This window comes from Phyllostomus hastatus, unplaced genomic scaffold, assembly GCF_019186645.2.
Source record: "Phyllostomus hastatus isolate PE091 unplaced genomic scaffold, TTU_PhHast_1.1 phas_scaffold_39, whole genome shotgun sequence".
Lineage (NCBI taxonomy): Eukaryota > Metazoa > Chordata > Mammalia > Chiroptera > Phyllostomidae > Phyllostomus > Phyllostomus hastatus.
The window spans coordinates 9,185,042-9,197,800 of record NW_025334028.1 but is presented as its reverse complement, the minus strand read 5'-3'; the positions used below and the strand labels follow the sequence as shown (position 1 = coordinate 9,197,800).

Genomic DNA, 12,759 nt, shown 5'->3' with positions numbered 1-12,759 from the left:
TAATTTTCATAGTATAGGTCCTTTATATCCTTGATTAGGTTTATTCCTAGCTTTTTCATTCTTTTTAGAGAGGTTGTGAATGGGATTGTTTTCTTAATTTCCCTTTCTGTTCATTACTGGCATATAAAAATGCAGCTGAGTTCTGGATATTAATTTTGTATCCTACTACTTTACTAAATTCATTGATCAGTTCTAGTAGATTCTTAGTGGAATATTTGAGGTTCTCTATGTACAGAATCATGTCATTTGCAAATAAAGACAGTGTTACTTCTTCCTTTCTAATATAGATGCCTTTTATTTCTTCTTCTTGTCTGATTGTTGTGGCTATGATTTCCAAAACTATGTTGAGTGCAAGAGGTGAATGCAGGCATCCCTGTATCATTGCTGATCTTATGGGGAATGCTTGTAGTTTTTGCCCATCAAGTATGATGCTGACAGTGGTATTGTCATATATAGAGTCTCTATTATGTTTTGGTATGTTCCCTTATTCCCACTTTGTTGAGAGTTTTGATCATTAATGGGTGTTGGATTTTATCAAATGCTTTTTCTGCATCTATTGATATGATCATGTGGTTTTTATCCTTCATTTTGTTTACTTGGTGAATCACACTTAATTGATTTGCGAATATTGTAGCAACCTTGCATTCCTGGAATAAATCCCACTTGATCATGGTGTATGATCTTTTTGATGCATTGCTGTATTCAGTTTGCCAATATTTTGTTGAAGATTTTAGCATCTACATTCATCAGCAATTTAGCCTATAATTTTCTTTTTCTTTTTTTTTTGTATTGTCTTTATCTGGTTTTGGAATTAGGATAATGCTGGCTTCATAAAATGAGCTTGGCAGCCTTCCCTCCTTTTGAATTTTAGGAAATAGTTTGAGAAGGAGAGGTGTAAGTTTTTCTCAGGATGTTTGGTAAAAATCACCTGTGAAGCCATCTGGCCCAGGGCTTTTGTTTGTTGGGAGTTTTTTTATTACAGCTTCAATTTCACTAGGTGTAATCTGGCTAGTCATATTCTCTGATTCTTCCTGACTTAGTTTTGGAGGATTTTATGTTTCTAAGAATTCATCCATTTTGTACAGGATGTCCAGTTTGTTGGCATGTAGTTCATATTTTCTTATAATGCTTTGTATATCTTTGGTGTCAGTATTTTCTCCCCTTTCATATGTGATTTTATTTGGGTCCTTTGTGTGTGCATCTGGTTAAAGGTTTGTCCATAATGATTATTTTTTCAAAGAACCAGCTTTTGGGTTCATTGATCTTTTGTATCATTTTTTTCAGACTCTGTTTTTTTTTCTGCTCTAATCTTTATTATTTTCTTTCTGTACTCACTTTGGGCTTTATTTGTTGCTCTATTTCAGGTTCCTTTAAGTGTAATGTTAGATTGTTTATTTGAGTTTTTTCTTGTTTCTTGAGATAGGCCTGAATTTCCCTCATAGAATTTCTTTTCCTGTGACCCACAAATTTTTTTGGTTGGTTGTGTTCTTATTTTCATTTGTTTCAAGGTATCTTTTGATTCTACTATGATCTCGTTGTTGACCCACTCACTGTTGTTACATATTATTTATTATGTTACATATCATTTATTTATTACATATTATTTATATTGTTGTAAATAACATATTATTTACATCCATGTGCATTTTTCAGTGTTCTTGTGATTGATTTCTAGTTCCATAGCATTGTGGTCAGAGAAGATGCCTGATATGATTTCACACTTGTTAATTTTATTATGACTTATTTTGTGTCCTAAAAATGTGGTCCATCCTAGAAAACATTCCATGTGCATTTGAAAAGTATGTATATTCTACTGCTTTGGGGTGAAATGCTCTGAAAATATCAGTTAATTATATAAGGCCACTGTCTTCTTGTTCATTTTCTGTCTAGAAGATCTATCTATTTAAGTTAAAGCGGTGTTAAAATCCCCAACTATGATTGTATTTCTGCTAATCTCTCCCCTTATGCCTATCAAGATTTGCTTTACATATTTAGGTGCTGCTATGTTGGGTACGAAAATATTTGCTAGGGTCATATCTTGTTAGATTGTTCCCTTTATCATTATAAAGAAATAGTGTCCTTCTTTGTCTCTTACTATAGCGTTGATTTTAAAGTCTATTTTGTCATAAAAAAGTATTGCCACCCCAGCTTTTTTTCTTTTGCATTTGCATGAAATATCTTTTTCCATTCCTTTACTTTTAGTTTGTGTGTATCTTTTGATCTGAGGTGGCTCTCTAGGTGGCAGCATATAGATGGGTCTCATTTATTTATCAATTCAGCTACCTTATGTCTTTTGGTTGGAGCATTTAAGCCATCTACATTTACAGTGATTATTGATAGATATGTATTTAGTGCCATTTTATTTCTTAGACTATTTTCCTCTGTTTCTTTTTTTTTCTCCATTTCTGTTTTTCTCCTAAAGCAAGCCCTTTAACATTTGTTGCAGTACTGGTTTGGTATTAACAAACACCCTTAGCTTTTTCTTGCCTGGGAAGCTCCTTATTTCTCATTCAATTTTAAATGATAGCCTTGCTGGGCAATTAGTCTTGGTTTTGTAGGTCATTGTTTTTCATCACCTTGAATATTTCATGCCACTCCCTTCTGGCCTGAAATGTTTCTGTTGAGAAATCAGATGATAGTCATTGGTGCTCCCTTATAGGTAACTCTCTGTTTTTCTCTTGTGGCTTTTAGGATCTTCTCCTTGTCTTTAGGCCTTGCCATTTTAATTATGAGGTGTCTTGGAGTAGGCTTCTTTGGTTCCAATTTGTTTGGGACTCTCTGAGCTTCTTGGACTTGTGTGTCTTTTTCCTTCACCGGATTAGGAAAGTTTTTGATCCTTACTTCAAATAGGTTCTTGGTCCCTTGCTCACTCTCTCTGGTATTCCCATGATGCAGATGTTGTTATGCTTCATGTTGTCCCGAAGGTTTCTCACACTCTCCTCACCTTTTTTCTTTTTACTGCTCTGCTTGAGTGTTTATTTTCCACCTTGTTTTCCAAATCACTGACTCTATCTTCTGCTTCATCTAACCTGCTGTTTATTCCTTCCAGTGTATTATTTATTTCAGATACTGCATTCTTTATTTCTGACTTGTCCTTTTTTATGGGTTCTATGTATTTTTTTCATGCTGTTGAGTATCCTTAGAATCATTACCCTAAACACTCATAAATCTGATAAATTCTCTGCCTCCATTTCATCTAGTTCTTCTTCTGGAGAATTTTCTTGTTCTTTCATTTGAGCCGTATTACTTTGTTTTCCCATTTTGGGTGGCTCTTTGTATTTGTTTCTATGTATTAGGTACATCTGCAAAACTCTGGTACAAGCCTAAGTCAAACCCTGCCTGTAACCAGCCCTGAGCAACCTGTTTGGAGCTATCAGCGATCCATAGTGTGTGGCTCCCTCTGGTAGCCTTGTGTGCACAGAAAGAACCAGGCTGCCCACCAAGGCTAGCTTTTTATCAGCACCAAGCCTGGGAGAGTGTCAGCTGAAGTCTCAGAGCTCCCAGTGATCCACCTCTGCCTACAGGCTTTCTGTAGGGTTAATCAGTGAATGTCTTCCAGCTGTACTCCTCAGCAGCAGGGCTTAAGCCCCACAGGGTGGGGCAGAATAATTCCTGTAGGTAAGGCTGCTGCTTCCCCTCAGGCTCACACCATTCAGAGAGGAGTGCTCAGCCTGAGAAAGATGGCTCCTGCAGTATGGGGAATAACTCGGCATATGGATCCTGGCCACTGACCCTTCAGTTCTCTCCCCAGAGCCACCAGCCTCAGACTCTCCTCACATGTCTCTAGTCCACTCTTCCCTCTGTCTGCCAGAGTCCAGGGTAAGTGGCTGGAAATGGAATTTTTGTGCTTTGGCCCTTTTAAAGGCTCTCTCCATCTCCAGCCGTCTCTCCCTGATAGACAGAAATCCTGCTGCTTTCCATAGCTGTATGATACTTGGGTTCCTTTCCTTGTTCTGGTGCTGTAGGCTGGGGAACCCAGTTTGGGGTTTAAACCCCATGCTTTTCAGGGGGAAAGCCCTGGCCACTGAAATATCCCTCTAGAACTTCAGCTGCTGGGACCCCAGCCAGCCCTCTCTTGTCTCCTCCACACTCCCTACCAGTCATTTTGCGATAAAGTGGTTTCTTCTGTCTGTCCTTGGTTATAAGGCTTCTCTGCAGCTAGTGTTTGGTTGGTTATTCAGGATGATTTTTCCGTAATTTAGTTGTAATTCCAATTTGGTCCTAGGAGGAAGTTAGTGTAGTTTCTACTTGTTTCTCCACCTCTTGAGTCCTCCACTATGGATGGGCTTTTTGATTCTTTTACATATGTGTACTCTCTGCCACCTTTGTACAGCTTCTCTATGATGTGGACCTTAACCCCTCCCCAGTCTTAAAGACACTGGTAAATAATCAAATCATCTTTCTCTGAAGCCTTTTCCAACTTCTCTGTCCACCAAAAATAGCACTTTGCTCATATCACAGCAATTTCAGTGATTTTTCTTGGCTTCATGTTTTTCTGAATTATAAGTTTGTCAGAGGCAGAGATTATTTTTCATTTCATTTTATAGCTTTTGGCACTTGGCTATCTGAAAATGGAGATTCAGTCATTACTGAATAAATCAATCCATTGTTTTAACTTTTTTAATTCTCTGATTCACCATAAATTCAAAAGTCTTGGCATATTTTATAAATAAAGCCCCAGATTATAAATTAAGAACTGTAAAGTAAAAATCAGTTCCACATTCTACAGATTAAATTAATAGTATATGACCATCTCAACAAAATACACCTTGAAAATTGTGATTCATTTCTCCTATTATTCTAGTATACCTGTCCTCTCATGATGACTCTGACTTACTAAACATTTCATAATTGATATAACAGAGTTTACGACCTTTTGAATTTTCTTGACATTGCACCAGCAAAATTATTGAGATGGGTCCAAAGCTATATTAACTGGGTGAAGCCCCCAAAGTGTAATTCCCAGAGTTAGATGACTTGTGTTTGGGTCACTTTATTTACCAGTGTTTGGGTCATTGGTGCTTCACTTCTCTGGGCCTCATTTTCCCAATCTCTAATTGAGCTAACCCCACAAATACTGGTGTCACTACTCTGATATTCAAAGTGTTATGCTAGACATAGAGTTGGAGGTTTTGATTCACCAGACAAAAAGTTACGTAGTTGTAAGCTTTCCCCCATTGTGAATGTCCTCAGCAGGACTCAATCTCTCTTGTTTACTGACTATACTCTTTTATATGTGAAAATAAGGTTCTTCCCATGGTAAAGCAGAACATCTGGTAACACATATTCAAAGCTTATGATTCTAACAGGCTGACTTACACTTTGTCAAAATTCTTAGAGCAACTATCATTCATAGGTGTAACATGACTTTTTTTGGTACAACTAAGATGATTACTTTAATGAAATGTGAGATTTAGAGTGTATTTTGAGTGTTGCTTATATTTTAGGATCTCATCAACTGATTTTAATGTCATCTCCTGTGACTATTAATAAAGTTATCAAAATGTAGGCAGTAAAATGGTTCCTTAATCTGCAAATTAAATGATTTGTCCCTGTAACATAAAGAATTCTGTTCTTGTTCTATCTTGGCTGCCATGGCTCTCTGAATTGAGTGCTTGCTGTCCTGTGACCCGAAAGGTCACTTGTTCAACTCCCAGTCAGGGCACATGCCTGAGTTGAGGGCCAGGTCCCCAGTTAGTAGCATATGAGAGGCAACCAATCGATGTATCTCTCACACATCAATATTTCTCTCCCTTTCTTTCTCTTTCCCTTCCCCTCTCACTAAGAATAAATAAATCTTTTTTACAAAAAAAATTCTGTTCTTATTCTTTTTTTTTTTTTTTTTTAGAGTGAGGGGGAGAGAGAGAGGGAGGGAGGGAGAAAGGGAGAGAAACATCAATGTGCAGTTGCTGGGGGCCATGGCCTGCAACCCAGGCATGTGTCCTGACTGGTCTGTTCTTATTCTTTATGAACTGAGGATATGATCAGATTCATTCATGTATGAATGACCATACTACTGCTTGTGACATTAGTCTTAAAATAGCCCTTTGTGGGCCCTCTAAGTAGGTGGGTTCTCTTGGAGTCATGTTTGTAAATTGTAATTTTTACTTGTTTCTGATTGTAACTGATCATTTATTCATGGTACCCCCTCAGTGACATTTGTCCATAAGCAACACCATTCTTACCATTAATTATGCTAAACTCTCTATCATCATTATCCGATACTTATTTAGAATTTACTGTTCATTAACCATAATGCTAAGTGTTTTTTACATAATTACCTCATACCTCCAACAATTCTCTAAGATAGATAGTATTTTTATCTTTGTCTTATATATATAAGAAAACTGAGGTTCAGAAATGGCAAATGATTCTCCAAGGGCACACAATTGTTTAACTCCAGAGTCTGTATTGTTATACTGCTGAGCTGTGCTGTCTCCATCTACCTTGTGGAGTTTTCAGATGGGAACTGTATACGAGGGACCGCATGGGACTGAAATGCTTCCCAAATGGCAAGCTCACATGGCCTTCTTGGTCATTGTCCTATAGGTCTGGTGAAGCCTCCTCTAAAACGGTCTCGATCTGCACCTGATGGAGGAGATGAGGAGAACCAGGAGCAGTTACAAGACCAGATTGCTGAGAGCAGCTCGATAGAAGAGGAGGAGAAGACAGATAATGCCACCCTCCTGCGCCTGTTAGAGGAAGGAGAAAAGGTATTGTGCTTCTAAAAAGTAAGGATTGTATTTAAGTAACTTGTTTCCATTTTACAAGACTAGGTGATAGGGTGGCAGAAGATGAATATTTCAGCCTCTATGATAAAACACAGTATTAAACAACATTTTGGGTTCAGTACTCTGTTCATGCCATCTTCAGGATGGTCTGACCTAGCAGAGCACAGTAAACAGCGTGAAGTTTCATCAGATACAATATTTACAGTTGACACGTAGTTCACTATCTTCCTCTACAGCCTTTATTAGACTGCAGTTCTTGCTATAATTCTCTATTCCAAACTCATGTACACAACCCATTCTGGCATTGTATTAATACTTTTTTCTACACCTCTGTAATTCCAGAAAACACATTCAAGAAGCTTCATCCAGTCTGTACTATCTCCTGTAGCCTTGTGCTTGACCCCTGCTCTCCTTCACTCATAGAATATTACCTTGCCTTCCCATTTCTCTCAACCTCCTAAACCTTGCCCATCTTTCCAAGTTCATTTTATTGACTCTTTTTTTGTAGCCTGTGCCCCCTGCAGTATTGTGTGTCTTACAGTTTCCAGCATCTGTGATGTTATTTCCTCATTCTGCACTTAACTCATTGTCACCTTTGCTAAAATGCCCCTCTCTCCATTGTTTGCATAACCTCCCCTTGCAACTCCCATTGATGCAGCCTCATTGATTTGGATGTCTTTAATACTCAAAATGTAAAAAGTGTTTCTTGACTGTTTTTGCCATCTCGGTCTTGATTAGCTACCTCTCCTGTATGCTTTTATAATACCTTGCGTATATACTGTGACTTATCACATCATGATGATTTGTTCCTGTGTCTGTCTCTGCCCATAGACAGAGAGCTTCTGACAGACAGGCGCTGTTTGTTATTTCTGTCCCGTTGTTTCACACAGCTCCAGTCTCCTAACAGACACCAATAAATCTTTGAATGAAGGAGTGATTAGTTGAGTAGATAAAAGAATAAATGAATAAAGGAATGACTAAATGTATAGTGATTATCCTCTTTATAAAGGATGGCCTTTTTGCCAGTTATATTAGATCTTAGAATAACCCTTGAAATTTTACCCACTAAGAAATAGTAACCAGAAATCAGAATATATCTTTAAAAATTCTGTCTGAATGCATGGGCTTGTTAATCTAGAATGAGAATATTTTTAAAAATCAAAGTATATTAGGTATGAAGGAAGCACAAGAAAGGCTCTGGGGTCTTAGGAAATTTTCTGTTTCTTGATTTAGATTCTGGTTGCATTATATTTAGCATTTGAAAATTCAAGCTGTGTATTTATGAAAAACATTTTTCTTTATGTATGTTACGCTATGATAAAGTTATTTAAAAAGCACATCAGTATTTTTTCTGCAACATTCTACATTTTCATTATAGAAGTAGTTCAAATGTGGCTATGAAAATTGACTCATATTTGTATATTTTAGAGAAAATTATTTTCTAATGCTGTCATTTGTTAAACTTTTAATCTCATGAGTACACTTTTTTCTCTAATTGCTTTAAGTTTCAATAGTGCAGGAAGTGTGTTCAAACTGACATTCATTTGACATTTGTTTGCCTCTGGATTAGTTGTTGATTTTTTTCCTTGATTCATATTGAACTGAGTTTAAACAAGAAAGAATTGTTACTAAGGACATGTCCTGCTCATTGGAAAGAAGACAATACTTACATTGAGAAGTTTAGCAACCCCTTCCTTCTGTGAGGAAAAGACTACTACTGCCAATTTGGGCTTGTTATAAAGGCACAGCAAACAGTCTGCCAGGCAGGCAGGATCCAGGTTGGAGCAGAGAGGGACAAATGCCCCAGCTCTCGTTCCAAATATTGTTATGGGAAAAGGAAGTGAGCTGTGTGGAAGACAAGACAGACAACAACTGCTAACATGGTTATGTACATTATCTTGCTCTCATGACCAGTGTACATTTGAAATTTACAAAGACAGAAGTCCAGAGAAATTAGGAAACTTGGTTAAATCTATAAGTAACAACTGCTAATTCACTCAGGATTGTTAAGCTCTGCAGACCTTTTTCTTTTTTCACTTTTCTTTTTAATTTTATTTATTGATTTAAGAAAGAGAAAAACACTGATTTGATGTTCCACTTACTTATGCATTCATTGGTTGATTCTTGTATGTGCCCTGACTGAAGATCAAACCCTCAACCTTGAAATATGGGGACAACACTCTAACCAACTGAGCTTCCTAGCCAGGGTTGCAGACCTTTTTCACTCTGTATCCTCCTGCCTCACAAAAGGCACAATTCTGATCTGTTTACATGTATGCCTCAATACCCTTTCCTGCCAAGTTTCTAACTTGTTTATCACTTGTAGAACCTCAAACATATGTGCCCGGCTTATAGTGAGTACTCAGTGAATATTGAAAGAAAAGGATGAATGGATGCACATGGATGGATAGGAGTGAATGGTTGTTTCCTTTTACTGAGATCAACTGCAAATCAGACTATTGTCTTAGCAGATTCTTCCCAATATGCTTAAACCTAGATTTCATATGCTTAGCTCAGGGGATGCCATCACAGAGCAATAACTCGGTAAAGGCCTGTTTACCCATGAAACCTTTTGCTTCAGTTATATCAAAAAAGAAATTATCTCAGATTTTTTAAAAATCTGTGTTAATGAATGTATATGGTTTTCTTTCTAGATCCAACACATGTACCGCTGTGCTCGAGTACAAGGCCTAGATACTAGTGAGGGGCTACTTCTTTTTGGTAAAGAGCATTTTTATGTGATTGATGGATTTACAATGACAGCGACAAGGGAAATAAGAGACATTGAGACTTTACCTCCCAAGTAAGTAAATGAATGAAGAGACACAAAGTACAGCTATCCCTAGAAAACAACATATTCAAATAGATTTGTTCATCCAAAAATTGTGTTTTAAATAATATTACCTCTCAGTTGGTACGCATCTGTTATTAAATATTCACAAGGGTAATTGTTATTTACTGATAATAAAGAAAAAATTTTCCTTTTATATCAATGAAAATTAATTTATGGCTGAATAACATTAGACACTTAATTCCTTATATTTTCAAATTGTTCTTTCATTTTTTTCCTTTGGACCTGTTTTTTGTTGTTGCCTTTTTTCCACTACAATTTATCCCCCTTATACCCTCTTCCACCTCCACCTGCCCCACCCCCACAGCCACCACACTGTGGTCCACGTCCATGAATCCTTTTTCTTTTTTGCTCACTCCCTCCACCCTCTAACCCCACTCCCAAGAACTGTCAGCCTGCTCTCTATCTGTGAGTCTGTCTCTATTTTGTTCATTAGATTTCACAATGCGTGAAATCATATGGTATTGGGCTTTCTCTGACTGGCTTATTTCACTTAGCATAATGTTCTCCAGATCCATCCATGCTGCTGCAAAGGGTGAAACTTTCTTTTTTTTATGGCCAAGTAGTAGTCCATTGTGTAAATGTCCCATAGTTGTTTTAGCTATTCATCTGCTGGTGCACACTTGGACTGCTTCCAAATCTCAACTGTTATTAAAAAAAAGCTGCAATGAACATAGGGGTGCTTATGTTCTTTCAAATTAGTGTTTTGAGTCTCTTTGGATAACTTTCCAGAAGTAGGATTTCTGGGACATAAGGCAGATCTATTTTTAATTTTTTGAGGTAACTCCATACTGTTTTCCACAGTGGCTGCACCAGTCTGCTTTCCCACCAACAGTTCAAAAGGGTTCCCCTTTCTCCACATCCTTTCCAGCACTAAAATGTCAGTACAAACACAGTTATAAAGAAAATGCAGGTAGGTGCACAATATTCTAACAGAGGAAAGAGCATCCGTGTCCTCTGAGTGCCCTACAAGCAGTGTGACTGCAGCACAGGCAGGAATTAAGTAAGTTTTATCCATCTTCCTTTTCTTCTGCCAGACAAAGCTAGAAGGAAGATAAAAAGCTAAAGGCTTAGAACGTCAACATGTTCTTCTCTTGAACATCTTACACTGCTGAAGTGGACATGGTCACTGCAGTTCATTCCCAGGAGATATTTCAAATAATTACTTTCAACAACAATCAGGGCCACATTATGACTTTCATGGGCCTCTTCCTCCATATAAAAATGATAAAAACTATATTTTATGACTGTTGATTTAAAGATGAATGTATTTATATCATATATTAAAATATTTTCTTTCACCTAGTTTAATATTTTTCTGATTTTAAAAGAAATTAAAACATTTTCTTGAGCTCCTAGTACTTAGACTGGAGCACTCTGCCTGATAAGTTGACCCTGATAGCAATAATGGGATTTTTTTTTAATTAACTTCATCAAAGGAGGTGCTTTATATGCAGAGTAGCTGACAAATTATTCTCTTAAACATCTTTTTTGAACTGAAATTTCTGATATACTGTTCCCCAGTATATATGTTAAAATATGTTCCCCTGTTTATATGTTGAAAATAACAGCTTTTGTTGGACTGCAAATTTGTCTCTTGCTGTGTTTTTGTTTACATCCTTTCTCTTGGCTGCCTGTAGTATGCATGAGCCCATTATCCCTAGAGGAGCCAGGCAAGGCCCCAGTCAGCTCAAGAGAACATGCAGCATTTTTGCGTATGAAGATATCAAGGAGGTACATAAGAGGAGGTATCTCCTGCAGGTGGGTTGATTTAGTATTACTAAATGTTTTGTCATGTTCCTTCATTCAGAGGATGTATTATTTTAAAATTGGCACATGCCATGAAAACCCTCTATAGGACCTGCATTATCCCTTAGAGTATTTCTTAGGTTATTCCTTAAATTTGGTTATGTGATAAGCAAATTCATATTACATCGACACGTAACTCTGAATAATGCATCTTTTTTAAAAAATACAACTTAAAACATTATAATTGCCTTTTAATTTAAAATTTATACCCTCATTATAATTTTACAAAATAATAACTTTATAATTATTTTATTTTACCATTATTCTATTATTAAATATTTTAGAAGCAAATTGAGAACACATTCACAACAAATTGTCTCTGTTTATTTTATAATTGAATCTGCTAGGAATTTATGATTCAGTGTTCTTCAGTGGGTTAATTTTTTTCAACATTATAGAAATTGGTAGTGGAGAAGTTAATATATAACCTTATTTTTGTTTTTCTTGATGTTTTCTTCTCTGATCATTTCAGCCTATTGCTGTGGAAGTTTTCTCTGGAGATGGACGAAATTACCTCCTTGCTTTTCAAAAAGGAATTAGAAATAAAGTCTATCAAAGGTATTGTTTATTACAGATACTTCATAATGCTATGCTGGGAAGAGATGCAAGGGAAACTATTATTAGTTTAGGTAGTTTTTAAAAATCTAGAATTTAGATCAGTGAATTAACTTCTTTGAAAAAAATGTTTGTTTCATTTTTGCCAACTTCTTAAAGCAGTGTTTTTCTAACTAGCTTTTATAATGATGCTATTTTATTTTGTAATGCCTTTTTTTCTTCTGATAACTTTAGTTATGATCAAAAGCTACTTTCATCACTAACTCCTATGTCTACAGATGTAAAAATGGATGCTGAAACTGTAGCTTTAAAAATTATACTCAAGGTTCAAAATAGGCTTTCTTCACATTGAATAAAGGGACTGAGTTTCCTTGGAAATTACATTCATATGAGACTTTCTCTGAACTTGGAAGGGAAGTTGGATGCCTTCATCACTGAAAAAGTAGCACAGCAAAATAAAGCAGTCAATCTAATGTAAACATATTTTACTTTTGGTAAAATATATTTACAATTTTACATTGTAAAAAGCAGTACATATCCATGGCACTCAAAGATATTTCTGTTGGATGTATGAATAGTAAAGTTTTTATGAACTGATTATAGATATGAGAGACCTTCTCTTATTATTTGAAGGGTGGTATAGATGCTGCAGCCGGCCCTCTGGTAAGGGAAGTTTTGTATTTTAAGTGATTGCCATGAGGAATGACTTATATCAAGCCACATTGCTTATCATTACACTACAGTAATATTACCAGCAAGCACCTGGGGGTAGGGTTGTTCTTTGAATCAAGGGGTTGTGCATGTGGATTGGTA

At 36.5% G+C, this 12,759-nt stretch overlaps 1 protein-coding gene across 8 annotated transcripts in view; it reads left to right on the top strand.

Annotated features, from left to right (window-relative positions):
* Positions 1-12,759, top strand: part of WDFY3 (WD repeat and FYVE domain containing 3) — a 271,299-nt gene that overhangs the window by 220,117 nt on the left and 38,423 nt on the right. For all 8 annotated transcript variants that reach the window (XM_045820302.1, XM_045820298.1, XM_045820300.1 and 5 more), the window contains 4 exons: positions 6,550-6,713; positions 9,386-9,534; positions 11,223-11,343; positions 11,864-11,949. In XM_045820302.1, coding sequence (XP_045676258.1) covers positions 6,550-6,713; positions 9,386-9,534; positions 11,223-11,343; positions 11,864-11,949 — 520 coding nt within the window. The remainder of the gene's footprint in view (positions 1-6,549; positions 6,714-9,385; positions 9,535-11,222; positions 11,344-11,863; positions 11,950-12,759) is intronic.